This window comes from Vulpes vulpes, chromosome 1 (genome assembly GCF_048418805.1).
Source record: "Vulpes vulpes isolate BD-2025 chromosome 1, VulVul3, whole genome shotgun sequence".
In the NCBI taxonomy this organism is placed as follows: domain Eukaryota; kingdom Metazoa; phylum Chordata; class Mammalia; order Carnivora; family Canidae; genus Vulpes; species Vulpes vulpes.
Window position 1 is genome coordinate 155,959,735 of NC_132780.1, and position 23,997 is coordinate 155,983,731.

General features: G+C 34.3%; 2 protein-coding genes across 11 annotated transcripts in view; one reads left to right on the forward strand and one right to left on the reverse strand.

The window, feature by feature from the left end:
• PHF3 (PHD finger protein 3) overlaps window positions 1-17,124 on the forward strand; it is a 76,377-nt gene extending 59,253 nt beyond the window's left edge. For all 10 annotated transcript variants that reach the window (XM_025991116.2, XM_025991119.2, XM_072734979.1 and 7 more), the window contains 10 exons: window positions 1,390-1,537; window positions 1,620-1,776; window positions 3,630-3,746; window positions 5,464-5,595; window positions 6,382-6,517; window positions 8,943-9,138; window positions 9,647-9,794; window positions 11,669-11,758; window positions 13,844-14,039; window positions 14,259-17,124. In XM_025991116.2, coding sequence (XP_025846901.1) covers window positions 1,390-1,537; window positions 1,620-1,776; window positions 3,630-3,746; window positions 5,464-5,595; window positions 6,382-6,517; window positions 8,943-9,138; window positions 9,647-9,794; window positions 11,669-11,758; window positions 13,844-14,039; window positions 14,259-16,387 — 3,449 coding nt within the window. In that variant the 3' untranslated portion in view covers window positions 16,388-17,124. The remainder of the gene's footprint in view (window positions 1-1,389; window positions 1,538-1,619; window positions 1,777-3,629; window positions 3,747-5,463; window positions 5,596-6,381; window positions 6,518-8,942; window positions 9,139-9,646; window positions 9,795-11,668; window positions 11,759-13,843; window positions 14,040-14,258) is intronic.
• A 263-nt stretch (window positions 17,125-17,387) lies between these two features.
• The window catches only part of LOC112914100 (eyes shut homolog), a 1,106,577-nt gene continuing 1,099,967 nt past the window's right edge, over window positions 17,388-23,997 (reverse strand). Inside the window, 1 exon segment of the mRNA XM_072749029.1 lies at window positions 17,388-23,362. Coding sequence (XP_072605130.1) covers window positions 22,176-23,362 — 1,187 coding nt within the window. The 3' untranslated portion in view covers window positions 17,388-22,175.

Sequence of the window (23,997 nt, forward strand, 5' to 3'; positions counted from 1 at the left end):
ATATGTGATTTAGTGAAGTGGAAATCATTAGTGACCTTGAATAGAATGGTTTTGGTGGAGCACTGGGGATAGAAGCCACTTTACTGGAAGACTGGGAAGGGAGGAACCAGAGATACTGATTACTGTTTTAAGTAATTTTGCTGTTAAAGGGAACAGAAATGGTGTGGTAGCTAGAAAGATCTGTGAGGTCAAGGATTTTTTTTAAGGGAGATATATTTGTAAGACTACGGGAATGATCCAGTAGAGAAAGAATTTGATGATGTAGGAGAAGGAGGTGATAACTGAGGGGTTCAAAGTCCATGAAGAAACAAAAGGGGATGGGATTTACATAGAAGGGTTGGTTGTAGAAAAAGACACCAGTGTAATAGTAGGGAAAGATGACTGTGTATGGTAGAAGGGAGGATAAATGCAGGTAGGTTAGATTTGGTGATGGGAAGATGTGAATAGCAGTCATTTTAGTGAAATATGAAGTGAAAATCAAACGAGGTTGAAGTTGTGGAAGGAGGTATTGTTGATTTGAGAAGAAAGGAGAAAAAGTGTAAAATAGATATTTTGGGATGTGTGAGAGAGGAAATTTACTAGGAAAACAAGGATTAGAACAGCAGATTGTTATCTACTTAAGATTTGTGGTTTTAAAATTAAAGTGAGATCTGTTAGCATCAGTGTTTTTCTCCAGTTGCTTTTAGCTGTTTGTAGGCTATTTGGGGAAGGATAAAGTTGGCCTTTACTGGTGCTTGTGGTTTTGCAAATGCAGATGTTTAAAGAAGAGAGGATGAAGGTGTTTAGGATGCAAGGATGTAGTAATAATGTTGGACTGTCTCATCAAAGTTGGTTATGTGGCAAAATAAGAACATCAGTGGTAAAAATGATAGATTTAAGAATTGTTGAAGGGGGGCACCTGGCTGACTCAGTCAGAAGAGCATGGGATACTTAATCCTCGGGGTTGTGAGTCAGAGCCCCATGTGGGGTATAGAGATTACTTAATTAAAACTTTAAAAAATGTGAAAAAATAAAATGGGAAAAGGGTATGTATGTTTCATAGCTTTAGGGCCACTTTTTAGTCGCTTAATTTGTAATTAAAATTCATTTAAATTCGAATTTTTTAATTGATATAATTAATATATGACATTATGTTTCAAGTGTGTGACAATGATTGGATATTTGTATATATTGCAAAATGATCACAAGAAGTCTAGTTAACATCTATCACCATACATAGATTAGAATTTTAATGCCTGAAATATTTCAGTATGGAATATGGGTTCTGATCTTATTTCTGAATAGTAATTTTTAATCAGTCAATTTTGTTTGTAAACTTACATAATGCATTAAAAAGGAAGATGACTTTTTAAAAGCAACTTAATGAGTTTTGATAATTGTTTAATTTAGGGGCTCATGAGAAGCAAGAGATAAAAAAGAAGAAAAGTGAAAAGGGAATACCTAATGTGCATGTTCCTACTACTTCTACTTCTAAGCCTTCTGCAGATCAGATCAGACAAAGTGTCAGACATTCTCTCAAAGACATTCTTATGAGAAGGTAACATGCATTATAATTATACAAAATTGAATAATATATGCCTCACATATTTGAAGAATAATTGAATTATTCTAACTTTAAGACTTACAGAATCAAATTTGAAGGTACCAGAGGAAAAAGCAGCAAAAGTTGCCACAAAAATTGAAAAAGAGCTTTTCTCTTTTTTTCGGGACACCGATGCTAAATATAAGAACAAATACAGAAGTTTGATGTTCAATTTGAAAGATCCTAAAAACAATGTAAGTGTTTTTGTTCATGTTTTTCTTCATGTCTATAGCTACTTATGCTTCAGCTTTCCTAAATACATTGGTTTTTAAGATTATAATAGATCTGTAATTTATTTCTTTAAATGAGACTGTCATTTTAATAGTCTTTTGCTGCTGAACTGAGTTATGAATTCTGCATAGTGGTGACTAGTGTTATAAAATGAATCTTTTAAAATGTAAAATACGATGTCTGTCTTAACCTGATTTATGTGAATTTTTCCCCTTTGTCTCTTATTTAATCCAATTTATTAAAAATACATTCATATGTATTCTTTAAAAACACTGTTAAGCCAGAATTCATAACAAATACTATATTGGTACTTCTGATCTAAATTTATTTATTTATTTTTTGTTTTTTTTGTTTTTTTTTTTGTTTTTTCTGATCTAAATTTATTTTTTTTTTATTTTTATTTATTTATTTATTTATTTTTTCTGATCTAAATTTAAAAGCAGAGTTACACTCCTTAAAATAAATACATTTAGTAAAAAAAAAGAATACAACTTAAAACATTTTGCTTATTTATTTAAGATTTTATTTATGAGAGACAGAGGCAGAGAGGTAGGCAGAGGGAGAAGCAGACTCCCTGTGGGGATCTGATACGGAATTCGACTAGATTCCAGGACCTCGGGATCACAACCTGAGCCAGAGGCAGATGCTCAACCACTGAGCCATCCAAGCCCCCCCATGTTGCTAATTAAATATGACTTTAATTCTAAGTATCTTTTACTTGAACTGTTAATCATTTCCTGGCATTTCTTGTTTGGGACTAGAGGAAATCTAAAAGCTATGTATGTGTAAATACAAACTCCTTATATATTTGCTTAATTTTTATAATATTTTTACATAATAAGTTGGTCAATTTGTATAATAATATTTTCAGTATATAGTATGTGATATGAGGTATTTCCTTGAGGTATACTAACAGCCACTTAAGAAAAATCTACATTGTACAATCTGTTATCATGGTCCAATGGATCAGATACTTCAATTATATAGTCAGGAAGCTCTTCTTCAGTAAGTAAACATTTATTTCCTTTAGGTTTCATTCTTGCAGTGAATTCTTTGCTTTGGAGTCCCTTTAAGCTTGTTAGAACTTAAACATATGAAATCTTAAAAATATGAAAGACCCCACATTCAGCAAAGTTTACATTTAAATTTAAATCATATTCAGTTTATTGTTAAAAATAGAGGATCAAGAGTTTTGTAAATTCTGGAGATGTGGCTCTCAATTTTATTTTTTTTTTTTTTTACACTGTAGTATGCAGTACCTAGCTATACTACAGGTTGGCTATTATGACTGAATGTGTGTTCCTGGGAATACTCTAAGAATCTATTGTGGGGGTGGTGGGGGCGGGGAACAGTCTCTATACAATTTTTGGGTAGACGTTTTAAGGATTCTGCTGGACACGTTTCTCCACTATGTGTTGATTTCATATGAAAGGGGTATTTTGGGGCAGCCCGGGTGGCTCAGCAGTTTAGTGCCGCCTTCAGCCCAGGGCCTGATCCTGGAGACCTGGGATCGAGTCCCAAGTCAGGCTCCCTGCATGGAGCCTGCTTCTCCCTCTGCCTGTGTCTCTCCCCACCCTGTCTCTCATGAATTTAAAAAAAAACAAAAAAAAAAGTATATTTTGCTGACTTAGATAATAAGTTCTTAGAATACAGGGCAGTCAATAAATTTCTGTTGTAGATAATATATAAATCATTAAACATTTATAAATCAGGTTTCAAAATTGCATCTTTATTTATTCCAAGTTTTTATACAGCAGTTCCTCTTTATTTTGAAAATGTTTTTCTTCTCTTTCATTCTTGTTTTAAATATTTCCAGATATTATTTAAGAAAGTACTGAAAGGAGAAGTAACCCCTGATCATCTTATAAGAATGAGTCCAGAAGAACTGGCTTCTAAAGAGTTAGCTGCATGGAGGCGGAGAGAAAATAGACATGTAAGATTATCTATGAATATGTGTTTGGATTATCAGAACCTATATTTTTCAGCCATAGGGGAAAAATTATATATATACACACAGAAGTAATTTAATACAGAGTGCACAATAATACAAACTTCCTGTTCTGTGTGTCTTCTAAATTACTATCCCCCATTAATGAAGTTCTTAATTTCAATCTTTTGTTTTTCCTTATCTCTGCTGCTTTTTTCTCATTTTTTCCAATTATCAGATTATATAATTAACTTTATTTTGTTATACTTTGTAAATCAGAAAGATGGGAAAATAGGTCCATCTTAATCAGATCTGTACTTTTAAAAAATGCAATTTGACGGTATTCTGAATATTGGTAATTTTTAGCACTAGATTCAGAACGAAAATTTTATAGGTGAATAATCCCTTACAATTCAAAGTTTCAAATGCCAGAAGTTCAGAAAAACAAGATTTTTTTCCCCCTTAAACACGTTAATTGATAAAACTTGATCTGAATTGTCATGTATAAATGTTCATTATACAGAAATGTTGTGGGCTTAAGTAGCTCATGAAGTCCCAGCTCAACTGAAGTGTTATGTAACATAAATAGTATGTGCACCATAGTCCATTTTTAAAACTAAAAAATTCTGGAAGTCACCAATGCCAAGAGTTTTCTTTTGGATGTTGTGAACTTTGAAATACCTTTAAAAATTAAGAGAATATGTGACTTTAAGTTATTGTGATAGTGGGATGACCACATTACTGTTTTTATTACAGTATCCTCAGAATATTAGCTTTTTTTATTCTAGGAAATACTGGTTATTTATAGTTCATGTGAATTCTTCATGGTTTACCTGGTTTTTTTTTTTCCATAATACTTGTACCTCAGGCATTAAAATCCTCCATGTTGGTCTTTTGCCAAATTTAGTTTGAAGCACAAGGCCTTGATATGATGTATTTATTAATATATTTCTTTGACTTTCACCCTTTGAAATTTTTCCTTTTATTTTGAAAACAGTCTCACCTTAACTTCTTTCCCTCCGTATTCCAAATATGTGTATGCCTCTCTTCTGCTTTAACCCTGTGGCTGCAAGTACCATCTGCTTTGGAGACCAGCTTGTTCTTTCTTTAGGCCATGTATCTGATTTCTTTCTTTAAAGATGATTTGTACTTAACAAAGGCAAGACTAATGACCAGACCCATGTTTACCTTTCTTAACACATTCTATTCTTGACTACTTTTATTAGTTCTTGGTACACTTGCTTAATACTTTGTTGCCAAGTTTTTTCAACTAATTATCACTGCTTAGTTAGAGACAAGTAAGGGACTTCCTGATAATTTTTGGTGTTAAATAAACTTCCATTATTTTGGGAGGTGTTAAGAACATCAAATTAGGAATCTGAGGAAGGTATTTCTCATTTCCCTGGTGGCAGCTGGTAAAATAGTAAATCAGAAAGCAACTAAATACAATGTTTTAAGAAACCCTTTGCAAATTACATGGCACTTCAGTTGCTTCTGGTTAATTTACATGTGAACTTCTCAAGGCTTATGACCCCCCGCACCAAAGTAGTCTCTAGCATTTGTAAGTACTCATTATATATTTATTGTTTGAAAGGTCACCTAAAATTAAAAATCATCTGTGATGTTGCTTTCATTTTTAGATAAGCTCTTATTATTTAAAGCTGTACATTTGGAAATATGTATACTTTAATTGTGAAATGTTTCTTTAAAATATTTCCTTTAGACCATAGAAATGATTGAGAAAGAGCAGAGAGAAGTGGAAAGACGACCAATCACAAAAATAACTCATAAAGGTGAAATTGAAATTGAGAGTGATGCTCCAATGAAAGAACAGGAAGCAGCCATGGAGATTCAGGTAAAAATAATAAAATTGTCATGTTTTGTAGTGCTCAAAACTTGAAGATTCAGAAAAGATTATTTGCCTAAAGTGTACTTAAAGGTGAAAGAAGAATTTTAAGAAATACATATATTTTAAAGTAGCTCATATTATTGGTTTCACAGTTTTTTGAGAGTGTTTACAATATTGTTTCTTGTATGTAGTTATACAGACTATCTGCATCACAAGCACCTGTTAAGCACTTGTTAAAATGTAGATTCCCGGGGTCTCTGTGACTTGGTGAATTCTTTAGTAGGCCTGTCAATCTCTAAGTGCTTCTTAGGCAGACTGATATGAGAGCTTGGCATAGCTTTTCTTGCTTTCAAATATCAGTGAGGAAATTTATGAAATCTTCTTAGAGGACTTAAAGAATGAGTAGTGTTTTGAATTTTTGTTCTACTTTAGGTCATAATTAACATTTAGCATTTATTTTTTAAAGAAATAGTGAAGGAAGCACCTAGGTGGTACAATCTGTTGAATGCCTGACTCTTGGTTTTGCTCAGGTCATGATCTCAGGGTCGTGAGATCAAGCTCCATATCAGGCTCCTTGTTTGGCGTGGAGTCTGCTTGAGATCCTCTTTCCCTCCCTTCCCTCTGCTGCCGCCTGTCCCACTTGCTCTAAATAAATAAATAAAATCTTTAAAAAAGCAAAAACCTATGAATGGAATAGTTTTCATTTTAGAGAAATATCAATATGAAATATAAGTTGATTTTTAATAATTGGGGCTGAATTTTGCTAAAACTTTTTACTTTTTTTTTTTAAAGGAACCTACAAGTAACAAGTCATTGGAAAAGACAGAAGGAACTGAAAAACAAAAAGAAGAGATTGATTCTATGTCCAAAGATACCACTAGTCAACACAGACAACATCTTTTTGATCTGAACTGTAAAATTTGCATAGGTAATTGGAACTTTTTCTTTCTGAAATGTTGCTTTCATTTTGAAAGATGCTTGTGTTTGTAATTTAGATAGGCTTTGTTTTTTCAGTATAGGGGAGGTACCTGTTCACTCCCTTTGAGAAGTAGCACATTTTTTGACTAACTGGTCTACAGAGTTGAGGTATAGTTTGTTACTGTGGTATAGTTTATTGTCTACAATTAATTGTATTATGTAAAATCTAAACAACCCTGGGGGCAAAAGACCAGAATTTAAGCATTAGAATAGGCATCAGAAATGTTGGGCAGTTCTGATGGTACCGTCATTTATTAAATGAAGGAGTAAAGTAGCATTTGTATTTTTTTATTGTATATAACAAATGAAACAAATCCTAAAATACCTTTTCTCTAGTACTCTTCTATTTGGTCATTCATTCAGTAAATATTTATTGAATTCTTGCTGAGCAGTTTCTGGTGCAGGGAACATAGTGGTGAAAAAATCAGATGTTATCCAAACTTTAAGAAAAACTATAGTCTAGCAGGAAAGACAAACAGGTGATGATTTGAGTTACAGAAGTACAGTTATAAATGTATTTAGCTAGCAGGAAGACCCAGCGTAGACTGGGGCATTGGGGGACTTGGCTGAGGAATTGACATTTGAGATGTGAAGGTTGAAAAGTAAGCCTGCAAGGAGAGAAAGACCATTCTGAATAGTGGGAATGGCATGAACTTGAATTGAATTTGAGAAGAGGAGAGAGGGATATGATTTGTTTGAAGACCTATTTATAGATCACATTTTGTAAAATCTTTTTGCCTTTCAAACTTGAGATTGTGACTTTGTAGTAGTGAAATCAATTTAGTAAGTAGTTACTAGCATTTCAAAAACAAAATAGAAAATACCACAATGACTGCACTTACAAAGATGAGTATAACAAAAAATACATATACACACATACATACATATATGTACATGTATATATATGTGTGTGTATATATATATATACATACACACACATACACACATGCACACCCCCCCCCCCACAGAGGGGTGTGTGTGTGTTTAAATATGGATCATGGGATAAAATATTTACAGATCATGACCAGAAATGCTGAAAATATACTTTTGTAGCTGCATTGAAGATTTTTGGTCTTTAAGATCAGTGACAGTGACTATAAAGGGTTTTTTAGCAAGGGAATGACATGATCAGATTGTAATTTTATGAAGATGTCTCTGACTTTGAGAAGAGATAACAGTGGGAGAAGCAAGGAGAGGAAGAAGGGAAACTCCATAGGAAGCCTTTACACTAATCCAAGTGGGAGATGACAGTTTTAATTAGTGATTAGAGTGGTCATTGGAAATAAGTGGAGGCTTTAGATACTCACATTAGGTAATATTAATAGATGTTGGAGATTGATTAAATTTAGGGCATTAAAAAATGGGGATGTAATTAAGGAAGAATTTAAATTATATTCAGTTTGTTTAAAAATAGAGGATCAGGAATTTTGTAAACCTTGGAGACATGGCTCTTAATTTTTATTTTTTTTTACTATAATATGCTAAGGAATGATACATACCTTGTACAGTAAAATGAAAATTCTTAGGTTAATCTATTTGCTGTCCACCATCATTGGATTAGAGGCTAGATGAAATTTATTTTACAAATTAATTTTCCTATAATGAAAATAATCCTATCTTCTCAAAGTTGTGTTTACATATTTTACAATCTGTACAGTGATAAAGACTTAAAGGGCAGAATGTTTTTAGACTTTGTTATTCTTAAAGCCATCCATGGTATGATAATATTTTCAAGTACACAGATTTAGTTCTGTCTTAATAAAAAATATTCTTAATCATTTCTGTTAATTTTAATCATTTCCATGGTAATATTTCAGTAAATTTATAGTAGCACACAAAACGTTTGTTAAACACTACTACACTTAACCTATTTTCAGAAAGTCTGAGTAATTTTTTTCCTTCTTGATGCTATAGCCTGAAATCAATGTCATTTTTTAAACTTTACTAACATTTTTTCATATTTAGTAACTAGGCACTGCACTATGCATTTATGTCATGAGCTGCTGCTGTATGTAACACAAAGTAGGATGCAGAGTTGTTTTACTCAGTTCTGAAGACTTGGAATTTGGTGTAGTTGAGTTAAAAGAAAATGGCTAGGGAATCAAGAAGCCTAGTTTGGGTTCTAGTTATTATGTTTCCATTCCAGTTTATCTAAGTTAGTTAACATCCTCTTTTCCTAATTTTTCATATCAGAGAGATGTAATATAACACAATATGAGAGATGATAGTTAAAAATTACCCCAGGAGATCTAAGGTTATGCAACAAGATTAGTTTCAGATTCAGAAAAACTGAGTAACTTTAGAAGCAAAAATAGATGAAGTTACAGAAATTTCAGATTACAAAAATGGTTTATTTTGGTGTCATCTGGTGTTAGGTCGAATGGCACCACCTGTAGATGATCTTTCTCCAAAAAAAGTTAAAGTTGTTGTTGGAGTATCTCGTAAACATTCAGATAATGAAGCAGAAAGTATAGCAGATGCATTGTCTTCAACCTCAAATATTTTGGCTTCTGAATTCTTTGAAGAGGAGAAACAAGAGTCTCCGAAGTCAACATTCTCTCCTGCTCCACGGTAATTTTCTCTTAGCTACAGTTTCTATAATAATCATTCTAGATCTTTGCCAAACTACACTTGGAGGTCTTCAAAAACACAAAAGTAACATACTTCTCAGGAACCTTCCTTTTGAGAAAGTAACTGTACCTTCTTAAACACTAAACTAATTGAAATAAAAGAATAAGACTCAAAGTTAATTTAGAGATTTGAGTCTGTATGTGGGGACTTGACTTTAAAATTCTGTTTAGTTATGTTGGTCCAGAGAGGCAAGAGATAGGTCATTTAAGAAAAATTGCTTGTACTTCTCTGGACGTTCATCTAAACCATTCATGAAGGATGATTTTGTAAAACATGATCACATAAATACGAATGTAGTTTTATAAAGTGAAAATATAAACTGATCAATAGTCTTTACATATTTTGGCTTTCTTTATATGCTAAAATAGAAGTAATTGATGACTTAGTAGAAAATAGATTTATTCGTGAGCATATCTTTAAGCTAAAAATTTTTAATGTTATATTTTAGTCCAGAGATGCCTGGAACTGTTGAAGTTGAGTCTACCTTCCTGGCTCGATTGAACTTCATCTGGAAAGGTTTTATCAACATGCCTTCTGTGGCAAAATTTGTTACCAAAGCCTATCCAGTGTCTGGTTCCCCTGATTATTTGACAGAGGTACTATGAACTTTTTTACCCTTTTCTGCTTGGATTGACATATGTGTTTCTCAAAACAGTAGGAGAGAAGACAATATTATAAATAATAAAAATATTTTATTTTCATTCATAAGAAAACTAGACAGTGATCCTAAAACCATTCAATTAATGAAACTATGAGTTCACAAATGGAGGGTTTTTTTTTTTTTTTTTTAAGATTTTATTTATTTATTCATGAGAGACAGAGAAGTCAGAGACACAGGTGGAGGGAGAAGCGCAGGCTTCTCCACACAGGGAGCCCGATTTAGGACTTGATCTCTAAACTCTGGGATCATGCCCTGAGCCGAAGGCAGACACCCAACCACTGAGCCACCCAGGTGTTCCACAAATGGAGTTTTTGAACTATAGATAACTGTGTTCTGAAAGTTTTAAACCCACATGTCCTATACTCCAAGATGTGCTTTACTATGTCAGAAAATTAAAAATTAATGAGAGTCTGCATGGAGAGCCTAAGTCTTTCTTTAAATATAGATTTGATAAAAGATTGTCCTACTGAGTATGCTCTTCAGTGTTAGCCTGTCAGGAAGATTTTTCCTTGTTAACAAGTCTTGTTACGCAGTATTTACGGAAAATAAGCAGCTGTAGTATTATATTATGGTATATGAGAAAGTATGCCATTTTTGAACTATTTTGAAGAAAGTTATATTTTTCTGTTGATGCAGAAAGAAAATAAATCCATACACTTGTACTGTATTTTTGTTGAGGTTACATTTTCTATTATGTTCATATCTTACATTATCTTTTTCCATTCATTTTCAGTATGCTGACCATGAAGGCAAAAATTAAAAACAAAACAAAACAAAATTCTTTCAGTATTTGAAAAAGCCTAAGTTATAATTATGTTTTAATAACCTAATTATTTCACATATAGTTTTCTTGGCAAATAATTTTAGAAACATTGATTTTATATGAGGAGAATTAAATGGACTGGACCCCATGATGATGTTCTTTTTAAACAAATGTGTTTAGAAATATAGTTTGATCAGTCTGTGGTGATGAGAACTCTTCTTTTAAATGGGAAAGAAGTCCTAAACAGTTTGGACTTGATTTTAAACAAAGCTATTCTCCTTTCTGTGCCAGTTTCTGTGTGGTTGCTTTCCAGAATTCTATCTCTACTTTCTACTTTAGTTTAGGACTAAAATCCCAAATATATATTTAAAGCAATTAATAATTTAAATAAACTTAATTGAACTTAATATCAATTAATTATACTCTTTATGACTCAGCTTCATAGAAAAAAGAAATATACTGGTTAGTTTTAAATATTTTTAATTACATAGTTAACTGATTTTATGTATAGTCATCTGTTTTCAGAAAGATTCTACCATTTAAAAATATGAACTTGCAGTATTACAGTGTTATTCCTTACCGTGCAAAAATATGCTCTATAATTAAATTTGATTACTTCTGAAATCGAGCTATTAATGATTAAGTAATATCCTTACCCACTACCACCAAGCAAAGGTGGGGGTGGGAAGGAAGGAGGTTGGAGAAGAAAAGCAATATTCTGAAATCTCTTATATTCTGATTGTCAATGTGTCATATGCTTGCCACTGCTGCTTCCCTTTACCTGTCTTTCGTGCTGAGAACTGATATGACCTCAGATTCTATCTCAGTTGTATCTTGGGTACCCACGTTAGTTATTTGCAGTTGACATTTGAGGTGTAAAGCTTGATGGCTGCCCCTGTACCTTCTTGTTTTATGATACAAATCTTTTTATTCACTTGTTTTTTTATTACCATTTGAAATTAGTCTTAGAGCTAAATTTGAATGAATTATGAATATTATAATAAAGATATTCTGTCTCTGTTGCTCATCTTTATTTTTTACTGTAGGATCTACCGGATAGTATTCAAGTAGGTGGCAGGATATCGCCTCAGACAGTTTGGGATTATGTTGAAAAAATTAAAGCATCAGGAACCAAGGTAAGGAAAACTTCTTTAGTTATATTAGCATGAGAGAGTATTTGAGAAGTAAATCATTGGGTTCTTTATGCAGGGTACCCTGGGGGATGGAGCCAATACAAGTTATAAATCTACATAGTATGCCTGACAAAACTGAACTAAAGCCATTTGCTAAAAGCTCAGAACAGCTCAGTATTCCTTTTGTAGGTTTTTCTTTCTTTCTGGTATGCTTTCGTAATGATTTCTGTCAGTGTTTTGGAAGAAATGTTTTAGGTTTATGTATTGAGATTCCCCCTGGATTTTTGCCTTGCTTTGATTATAGACATTTGTTCACTTAGGGCATAGGCTAAGCTGCTGCACAGAGAGACCCTAAAAGTATAGTGGCGCAAAGAATATAGAGGTTTGTTTTTTTTTAATATGTCAGTGGTTCAGAGTAGTTCTGGGGGCTCTTGTTCTACAAGATCATTCAGGGACCAGGCTTCTTCTGTCTTGTTATTTGGCTGTTTCCCAGAGTGTTGCCCTTTTCAGTCAAACATGGTCAAAGCTGACTTATCAACCTCAAGAGGGAAAAATGAAGAATGCCTGTTTGTTTTAAAAGCAAGACTTGGAAATTGCTGTTAACATTTCACTTCCTCTAACTTACATTGGCAAGAACTTTTTAGTAACGTAGCCTATGTACCTGCTAAGAAGGCTGGGAAATGTAATCTCATGAAATGTCTCTCTTGGTTGGTGATGTGCCTGGCTAAAAGGCTTCTTTTTGTAATAAGAGGAAAGGACGAGAGTAGATAGTTGGTAATAATTAGTAGCCTCTGTCACAATATTATTTTTTTCTTTTCTCTCTCTATTTTCTATCATTTCTTTAACTTGTAGAACATGACTATGTAGGAAAACTTAATCATTAGAGGAAATTATTTTTTACCTCCAAGGATGATAGTACCTAGCATATTACAGACATTCAAAAAATCTTGAATAAAGGAACATTAATTTTTTATCTTTTTCTTAAGACTAGACCTGTTTAATAAGATTAGAAATAATCCAACATGGATGATCTCAAGCTAAAAAGAATATATATTTTTCAATAATAGATTTTAGAATTTAGATTGATAGAATACAAATAAACTTTGAAGCACTCTAAGAAAATTACAAACACTTACTTGCCTTCACTTTCTCATGATAGTAAAAGTCATGGGAAAGCATTGGGAATGTATTACCCTTGGACAGTTTGGGAATCGTTCTTATCTATCTATCCATATATTTCTGCCTGACACTTTATAGTATGCCTCCTTCCTGAACTGACTGAAACACTATAATGTTACCTCTAAAAGGGGACAGTTTAGATGACATACCTTTTATAAGAGCTAGAACCATAGTTTAGATCATTTGCACATTTTTCTTTAGGATCTAACATCAATTTAGGCTTTATCGCAGTTCTGGCACTCTCCATTTTGACTGTATCTTCATGAAAAGGCATCCAGTTTTTTACATTACCAAATTAATACTACACTGGGACACCCTTTTCTGTTGGAAACAAAACCTAGAACCCAGAGGCACACAAATAAGTTCCCAAGTAAGCCAAATGATTCTACAAAATGTATGGCCTCTATGTTTTTTAATTCTCCCACACAGCCTCTTTTATTTCTGTATCCAGTCCTTGTAAATTGGATTTGCAGTGTATTTAAGTATTCTTGTGTATATGTACATGGTATTTGGCGGTGGTAGGTGATATTTTCAGTATGTTGAAAACACAGGCAGCCTTTTGTGGAGGCTATAACATCAGAAATGAGATTGTGTAGATACCAAAAAACTTAGGTTTAAATATGTGTTCTGTCACTGACAATTGTGTCACCTTGAGCATACTAATTACCTTGGGACTCAGTGTCTCATGGGACACCTTCAGATAAAATGAATCTATCACTGGATCAGCAAAGATCTTCTGTTAGGAATTGCTGCCATTTATTATTTTTATCTACATTCAAGTTATAAATCATATTATTTGGCAATCATCATTATAAAATTTACTAGATTATTACTAATTGAGAAATGATATTTAAAACCAAGCTATTCTTTAGGTTATTTTAAACAATCATGTATTATTTTCTTGAATAGGAAATTTGTGTCGTTCGCTTCACACCCGTAACTGAAGAAGATCAAATTTCTTATACTTTGCTATTTGCATACTTCAGTAGCAGAAAGCGCTATGGAGTAGCTGCTAACAACATGAAGCAGGTTAAAGATATGTACCTTATTCCTTTGGGTGCTGCAGATAAAATTCCACACCCTCTTGTGCCTTTTGATGGACCTGGTAGGTACACATTTTAATAATAAGAATGAATAAAATAAAGTGGGAGGTGAGACTAGAGTTACAGAAGGGATTCTTTCTTTCCCAGGATCCAGCCCTCTAGAGCTAACTTGAAAGGGGCAGGTGCCCACTTAAGAGGCTGTAATAAGTTAGATGCAGAAATGTACCCTTTATTGTAATGTTTGAAAATGACTATTAATTGATGTTTTTTATTTTATACAGGGCTTGAACTACATAGACCTAATCTGTTGTTGGGCTTAATTATCCGTCAAAAACTGAAGCGGCAACATAGTGCTAGTGCTAGTACTAGTCACACAGTCGAGACTTCTGAAAGTGTACCAATGACTTTGCCACCTGATAAAAAAAGTAAAATAGACGTTTCCACAGAAGAAACACCAGAGGAAGAAAATGACTTTTTTAATTCTTTTACAACTGTATTACACAAGCAGAGAAATAAGCCTCAGCAGACTCTTCAGGAAGACCTTCCGACAGTGATAGAACCGTTAGTGGAAGTCACCAAACAGGAGCCACCAAAACCTTTAAGATTCCTTCCTGGGGTATTGATTGGCTGGGAAAATCAACCTTCTACTCTGGAATTAGCAAATAAACCTCTTCCTGTGGATGATATACTTCAAAGCCTTTTGGGCACTACTGGTCAGGTATATGAACAGGCTCAATCAGTGATAGAACAAAACACTCTCAAAGAAATTCCATTTATAAATGAGCAAGCTGACCCCAAAGCAGAGAAAATAGATAAAGTGGAAGTAACTGATGGTGAAACCAAGGAGGTAAAGCTTAAAGTAGATGATCTTTCAGAATCTGCAGGTAATTCAGTAGTAGGAGGAGAAGAAACATCAGTAATGGGGTCTTCTTCCATTTCTCCTGGACCTTTGACAAGTCTTAGCCTCAGAGGTAAGCCACCAGATGTTTCTACAGAAGCATTCTTAACAAATTTATCAATTCAGTCAAAACAGGAGGAGACTGTGGAGAATAAAGAGAGAACATTAAAAAGACAGTTGCTACAAGATCAAGAGAATAATTTGCAAGATAATCGGACTTCAAGTACTAGTTCTCCATGCAGGTCTAATGTAGGAAAAGGAAACGTAGACAGTAATGTCAGTTGCAGTGAAAACCTTGTTGCTAATACAACAAGGTCCCCACAGTTTATCAACCTGAAACGGGATCCTAGACAAGCAGCAGGACGAAGTCAGCAGATAACTGCTTCAGAAAGCAAAGATGGAGATAATTGTCGGAATGGAGAAAAACACACCCTGTCTGGTATGTCACACAACAAGGAGCACTTAACAGAACAAATCAGTGTAGAGGAAAAGTTGGCTTCTGTAGAGAAAAACTCCTGTGTTCAGCAGGGGAACAGTTCAGCAGTTGCACAGAACTCACCATCAGTAGAAAACATACACACATCTCAAACAGAACAAGCAAAACCCTTACAGGAGGATATTTTAATGCAAAATATTGAAACTGTGCACCCATTTCGCAGAGGGTCGACAGCAGCATCATCTCATTTTGAAGTTGGAAACACATGTCAGTCGGAGTTTCCTTCTAAAAGCATCAACTTTACTTCCAGAAGCACCAGCCCCAGAACAAGTGCAAACTTTTCACCCATGAGGCCACAGCAGCCTAACCTTCAGCATCTCAAGTCTAGCCCTCCTGGATTTCCATTTCCAGGGCCTCCTAATTTTCCCCCACAAAATATGTTTGGATTTCCACCACATTTGCCACCCCCTTTACTTCCCCCTCCAGGCTTTGGCTTTGCTCAAAATCCCATGGTTCCCTGGCCTCCTGTTGTTCATCTGACAGGCCAGCCGCAACGTATGATGGGTCCCCTTTCACAAACATCAAGATATATAGGCCCACAAAATTTTTACCAGGTTAAAGACATTCGAAGACCAGAAAGGCGCCATAGTGACCCTTGGGGTAGGCCAGACCAACAGCAACTGGATAGGCCATTTAATAGGGGGAAAGGGGATCGACAGAGATTTTATAGTGATTCACACCATTTGAAAAGAGAGCGACATGAAAAGGAATGGGAGCAAGAATCTGAAAGGCATAGACGCAGAGACAGAACCCAGGACAAGGACAGAGACAGAAAAAGCAGAGAGGAAGGGCACAAAGATAAAGAGAGGGCACGGTTATCACATGGTGATCGAGGAGCAGATGGAAAAGCAAGCCGGGATAGTAGGAATGCAGACAAGAAACCAGATAAACCTAAAAGTGAAGACCATGAAAAGGACAAAGAACGAGAGAAAAATAAACATAGAGAAGGAGAAAAGGACAGAGATAGGTACCACAAAGATAGGGACCACATTGACAGAGCTAAAAGCAAAAGGTAAAATTTGCAGGCTGCTTCAAGATTACATTTAAATAACTGAAATGTATCTTAAAAACTTGACAATTGCCTGCTAGGATTGTGCCATCTTTTAAATTTTTAATATTGGTGGTTTGCAGAACAATAAAATCTGTGTGTTGGTGCAGACTGCTCTCTGTCCCCAGTGCCCATTGTCCCTTTCACACCGACTGTCCCTAGTTATAGGAATTTAATATTTTTAAAAGTTTTACATTGCTGTATATTCAAAGATTTGTTTTATTAATATGCAATAAAGGCTTAGAAATTTTAGTTTTATTCCTTACTTGGTAAATACGGTTAACTATGGAATATATTTACTGCCTCTAGTGAATGTCCTTTATATAATGACTAATTTGAGAGTAATGTGTGCTCTGTAAGTTTGTTTTAAATTGCACTGTTTTTAAAGAAACTGTAGAGGAGCAACAGAAAGCCAAGCAACTTCATAATCAGATTATATTAATCATTTAGTTCAGCAGTTTTGACCAAGAATCAGATGCCCAAGGAGTACATTTATTGCTTTAATCTGCATTCATTGAAGGCATTTATTACCATATACTACAACTTTGTGGTAGGCCATTTTTTTCCTTTTCATTTTTGGCTCTTTGGAAACTTGAATACTTAAGCTTGTACATGATCTTGTGTTTTGCTATCCTTTTTACTGTAAAATGTAAATATTTTAAGGGATATTTTGATTCTAAATATGATAAAAGAATTTCTCACCTATTTTGTGTGTGTGATTTGAAATTCAGTAGTAAAAGTATTTCTTCTTTAAAGCTTTAATTATCATCAGATACTAAACTCTCCATCCAGAACATACAGACAATAGCTCTCTGTGCAGGCAATAGATGAGGGAAAAAAACAATTCTATATCATGGATTACAGGCTATTGAAATAAATCATGCAGTTCTAAAGAGGTTAGAATTGAGAACTACCAATGAACAAATGTGTAGCTATAACACATTATATAGGTATGTTTCTGAAAACTTGTATACCATCAAAATTTGGTACACTAATTGTTACAGAACTTATTTAAGAGACACGTGTTGTGAATCTCTGTAAAATGTGTAATTAACTGATTGTTGGTGGAGGTGGGGAGAGGAATATAGTTTTGTATGCCAGTTTTGCTTGAAATAGCACATGGAGGCTATTGTTAATCCAAATTTAAATTTATTTAAACCCTAAATTACCTACTGTATTGATTGTTATAATTAAAAAAAAAATAGCTACCAAAAGATACTAACACTTGAGACCCAAAAAGAGAGGGGAAAAAAAAGTATTTGAACTCATTTATATTAATGAAGACAAATATAAATGACTTCACAAAATTAAAAAGATAAAGTTTGTTTTCTTAAGTCTAAAGATTACAGTTAAAGATAGCTTTTGAAATTGAATCAGCTTTGCTGTTCTCACTGGAGAGAAAAGGAGTTTGAATTCAAAACCAAACATTTTGTCTCATTTGCAGCCCTTTTTTGTCATCCTTATCCTCTGAAATCAATCATCCTAAAAGTTCTGAAACAGAGGACTTGTATTTAAATAAAGTTTGTTTAATTTTGGTCTACTTTTCTTTTGGAAATTAACTTGTTAGAAAACTAGTATGTTTGCAAACAAAACCCAAGGTCACTCATCTTTTGCACCATTTTGATGAAATTGTTTTCAGGGTTTTACTGAAAACAACAAGAACCCACTTCAAAAAGTTAGCATATTTATTTCAAGTATGTAGTAAGTCTGCTTTCTCTGATTTATCTGGTTGTGGGGTAGAGCAGACACTGGGTTTTTTGAATTTTATTTTTTATTTTTATAACTAAAGAAGAATGGGCTAACCAGTGGAAGAAAGCCTTTAAGTTAGTTTTTGATTACTTTTTAGTCTGTAGTTTCTTGTGTATATTGTGATGATTAAAGTTCTTTCTTCATACCTCATTGGAACATGGTCCATTCCATAGAGGCCCATATTAGTAGTGGCCATCTCCTGAGATCATAGGGCTAAGCGTTAGAACCAAGTCTCTCAACCTCCTGGTTGACTGAAATATTGTAGAGAGTAGGGGAAGTATAGGTGTATTGAGTAAGGTTTTATTTAACTTGTGAGGAAAGAGGGGAAAAAGAAAAGTTTTCAGTGAGTAGATCCAAAGCTATTCTCAGTCTTTAAGTCTCACCTACAGCTAGCCTTACATAAAGATGAGTTAAATGAAGTGCGTCTTTGTTTCTCCTGTCTAAAGGAAAACTTGCTCTGTATAAATGGTTTGATGCTTTTTAAAATTTAGAACCATCTTAAGACAGTTTATACATTACGTTACTAAGTTAAATGTACCACAGTGTCTCAGTATTTTAAAAATGCACCTCTTGTAATCCTCTGTGAACCTTCTGTATGTCAGATCCTGTGTGGGGTGCTTTATATAACCCGTGGTCAGCCTAAAAGGTGAAGACTCACCTTAAAGGAAACTTGTACTTAGAAAACTTTTAAAACTTGCTCAAGGTTAGACTGCTATTGTCAGAAATGAATTCTAGCTCAGTTCTGTTTTTCTCCAAAGTCCATATGCATGTCAGTTGTATGAGAATTGAGAACAGGAGAGAGAGACAAAAGCCTGATTACTATATAGGCCTTTCATAGCCTGTTTCCTCTATTTCACCAACCTGTCTTGAAACCCTTTATTGGACAATGCAGCTCCTCAGAATGAGCAGGAAGACACAAAAACCTGTAGTCTCCCTTGCATAGATTTGCAAAGTTTACATTCATTTCAAATCCTAATTCTCAAGCCCTCTTTTATCTTCTATTGCTGCTGTGACAAATCATTCAAAACAGTGGCTTAAAACCACACAAATTGTACATTTCTGTAGATCAGAAGTCTAAAGCAGATCTCAGCAAGTTGAGATCAAGGTGTCAGAGGAGTGTATTCCTTTTCTGGAAGTGTCTCGAAAACATGAGTCTAATAGAGGCACAACAGTCATTGGGAGAGACTCCCAACATACGTACTTAAAGAAAGTATGACTACGAATACCCGCAAATACTTCTGCTTTTTCTGTGAAATAACTCAGTGTGTATGGATATATCTATCCAAGCTGTATTTTTAAAATATTCCCCATTTAAAAGAGGATACTTTCCCCACAAGGTTAATGATTTTTTTGCAGCAGCTTCTTTAAAAGGAATCTTTTCATTAAGTCATTTTGACTTAGAGGAAATTGCTGGGTAGCAGTTCTTATTTATTTTGTGCCTATTCTATTTTGTGCTAGATTCTTAGAATTCATCGGTGAGCAGTACCACTAGCCTCCAATCTCTTGGAGCTTGCAGTGTAGTGTAGAAGGCAGGTGGTTATGTCTTAATGTAAAATTGCAGCTGATAAACAGCTTTAAGGCATTCTCAAACTTTGGTTTCAGGATCACTTTACTCTGGAAAATTACTGAGAACCGTAAATATGGGTTCTATCATTTAGCATTTTAGAAATTAAATGTTATAATTTTAAAAACATTTAACAATAATCCTATTATGTTAATATAACATTTGTATGAAAAATAACACTAAATGCCATTGATTTCATTTTTTGCTCCTCTCCAAAGTCTGACTTAAAGACAGCTGGATTCTCTTAATCTTCTGCATTTAGTGTTCTGCAGTATGTCATTTTGTTTGAAATACATGAAGAAAATTTGACTTCACATGGAATAATTTTGAGAGAAGTAGTATTCTTTGGATCCCCATAAGATTTATAGGCTTTCAGAGATCCTTGTTTTACACTTTGAGAAGCGCTGCTTTAAAGATAAACACTCTGCATTTATTGAGAGAGAACATGTGGCTGGCTACTGTGATGGGGTGTGTGTGTGTGGTTCACTGAAGCTTTGGTAACCTTAGAAGGTTTTCTTAACTTTATACATAAAATGTGTATCTTTAAAGTTAGATCTAATTATCAGCCATCAAAACTATTTAAGAGCAGTTATTTTGATCTTAGTATTACCAAAATTAAAAGGTATGGACCAAAATAAATTTAGGTCAGTTTTTCAGCGAGTATTGGACAATGTTTTCTTGCATGGTTTCTGTTTAAAAAAACAAACTATGAATCTATATACAGACATTCGGAAGTTTTATATTTTGCTTTTTTAAAGATTTTATTCATGAGATACACACAGAGACAGTGGGAGAAGCAGACTCCCCACAGGGAGCCTGATGTGGGTCTCATTCCAGGACCCCGGGATCTTGATCTGACCCCACACTCAACCACTGAGCCACCCAGGTGCCCCTTGCTCACACTTTGTTAATATACCTGGGGGCAATTTGTGTTCGCTGAATGGTGCCAAAGCTCTACTTTAGTTCTGGGGCCCTCCAAGAGCATCTGTAGCTTTCCTTTTTTTTTTTTTAAGATTTTATTTATGTATTCACGAGAGACAGAGAGAGGCCAGAGGGAGAAGCAGGCTCCATGCAGGGAGCCCGACATGGGACTCAATCCCAGGTCTCCAGGACCACGCCGTTGGCCAGAGGCAGCGCTAAACCGCTGAGCCATCCAGGCTGCCCCATCAGTGTAGCTTTCTGATTGCAATGATTTGGCAAAAACAAGCCTCTCTCCCCAATCTAAAATCCCTCAAATGATAAATTGTGTACCTGGTTTCTTTGTATAGACTGGAACCTGCACAGGTAGATTTTGCTTAAAGCATTGAGAAGTTAACCGTGCACCAATCCTTTTATTTATAAATTCTTATCTCCATTTAATGATTATATATTTTTCCTTTCAAATTTCACCAGTTGTTTATTACCGAGATGATTTTTTTTCTCCGCATAGTCCTACCTATCAGTGCATTGTGTTAGTGGTGGTGTCATTTGCTTTCTTGGTGGCCAAATGGTTATAAATTGTAACAAACTCTAAAAATGCTAAATAACAGCAGCAATAACTACTTCCCAATCTGCAGCAGTGGAGTGGGGTGGAGAGAGAAAATTCTATTCACAGTTATATCAATAACTTGAGGTTGGGTAAAATGGACTTTCATAAGTTAATGCTTTTAATGATACAGATAGTATAATAACTTCAATAGCATTATTCAGAACCTGTTTTATGCCCAATTTTGAGACCTATAGACTTGAACAGTGTAAATGAACTTTAATTTTTACATTTGATCAGTTATATAAATATGTGCTTTAAAAAGTCAAGTCTATAAGAGTCATAAACAAAATGACAGTTTGCACTACTCTTCTCTCCAGAGATAACTATTTTCAATTCTTTTAGCCATTTCTTAGGATATTTGCCTTCATATTTGTGACCTATACTTAAAAAAAAATTACAAAACTGTATTTATTAATGTCTTATTGTAGAAGATAAGTGTTTAACTGTCACCAGCCAACTGTCCTTTCCTCCACTTTCTGTCTTTCCACATTCATGCAATAACTTTTGGTTTCCATATTTAAATTTCACATTATTGTAATCACATATTTACAGCTGAGCCATGCAATAGAAAATGGTTATATATTTTTTCTTATATAATTTTTATTTTTCCTATGGTTAATTTGCTATATTTCATTTTATTTTTCTTTGTATCAATTATTCCACCTAAATTTTATTTAGCAATTCACAGATGAGTAAACATTAAATGAGCTAATGGAGTGAAAACTTTGGAATCAATGTATTCACAGATACATTAGATGTAGGAAAAACGACAAAAGTCATATTTTTAGCTACATTTTATAAACTTACAGAAAAGATGTGTTAGCATTTAGACTACAATGTGCCAAAGAACTATCAAAACAACTACATTTACACATATATTTTGTATATTGAAGTCATCAATACTAGTTGGTATAATTAATTTTGTTCATCTCCATTAAAAACATTGTATCCCTCGGATTTAATTAGCTCAATTTTTTTTGAATCCTGAAAAAATACATCTTTAATTCTGCCAACAAAATCTTTCTTAAAAATCTCATGAGTCACTTTATTTAACTTTCGGCCATATTCAAAGCCCCCTAGATAACTAATACCATCATAGTTCAGAGCAACAAATTTTTTGTGAGGGTCAATATCCTCAGAGAGAATTAGATTGTCATCTAGGTAGGCTTTAATAAGAGTCTGATTTTGAATTACTCTTACATGGTGCCATTTATTACAATGGAATGTGCCGTTGCTATAGGTCATATGCACAGAAATGCTTTCTCCTAAGTTGACTGCTATTTTCAAGGACTGATTATGGAGACCAATTGCCAGAAAGTCATTTTCTTCATTTTGAGCTTTTCCTATCCATAAAATTAAGCCTTCTGTTTCAGTAGTACTGAAATTTAAGGATACAGTAGTGAACTGAAGGTTTCTCCTTCCGTAATCTGGATCGGTGTATTTTATATAAGAATTACCCATAAATTTTGCAGTTGAAAATGAAGTTTTGTTTTCACAATACTTTCCTACCCAACCCAAAGCACACAAGCAACTGTAAGAAAATTGATCAGGTATACACAGAGATTGATGAAGACAAAGGTTATTCAAACAATACACAGACTGGTCACATGTGTTTCCAGTCCAGTGTGGCAAACATATGCAAGAAAAAGTTGTGCCATTTACTATACATTCACCACCATTTCTGCACACATTATACCCACAGGGTGTCCCATCACAGTCACCTACATTTGAGCCTCCTTTTGCTCCTAATTCAGTTAACTGTAATTCTTGATTATTTATGATAACTTCTCGGACACAACCCTGAAAACCTGAAGGTTCATTTGCTATTGACATAGGATTTACAAGATTTAAGGATGACACTCCTCCAATGTAGAAGTCAGTATTTGTGTCCAGGGAGCTCATTTTAGCATTGGCTTTTTCTGTTACTTTTATCCCATCCAGATCTAAGTAGCCTTCTGCACCAACTCTTCCTGCTTTAATCACATGCCAGGTACTTCCATTCGTAGTTACTTTTTGGAGAGTCTCTAGAATGATAGTTCTGTCACCAAGATTGTAGCGAAGTTGAACAAAACCATTTACTAGGGAGATACATAAAAAATCCCCTGTTGAGAAAGAAAACCAGTTAATTAGTAACAGTAAATTGTCGCTCCATTAAAAAAAACTTGCCCTTTTTGGCCATTTGAATAAGTTTTGGTTTGGGGGGAAAAAAGGCAACAGTCCGGATCAAAATAAGAGAATTTTGTTGCCATTTACAGATCAAAATAGAGATGTATATAGTCATACATAAATCCTGTATTATTCAGGAATTGGCCGCGAGTGATTTTTCCTAGTTGTAAATATTTCACAATGTAAATGTAAATATTCCACAATGAATGTCTTGTACTAAGTTAAAGTGAGGTTTTCCTTTAATGATTTTATATGGTTAAGGATGAATGTGTAAAAATAAGTAACATAGATGTTTTACTCCAAGCTGCTGATTCTGTTTTTAACAGCAGTTGAGGAAGTAAGCAAGAGAATTAAGAGCTCTCCAAAGTTTCAGTCCTGTCATTGGCATCAAGTTCTGACTACAACTACACAAATCCCTAGTTGAGATCTCTCCTTGGGTGTTTAAAAGGCACGCCCAACATCAAAGTAAAGTTCATATTCTCAGGCTGTGAACTTGCTTCCATACACTTGGCATCTTCTGATCTTTCCAAACTAAGGGAATCCGTTTCTCCTCCGCTTCTTCAAACCAAAA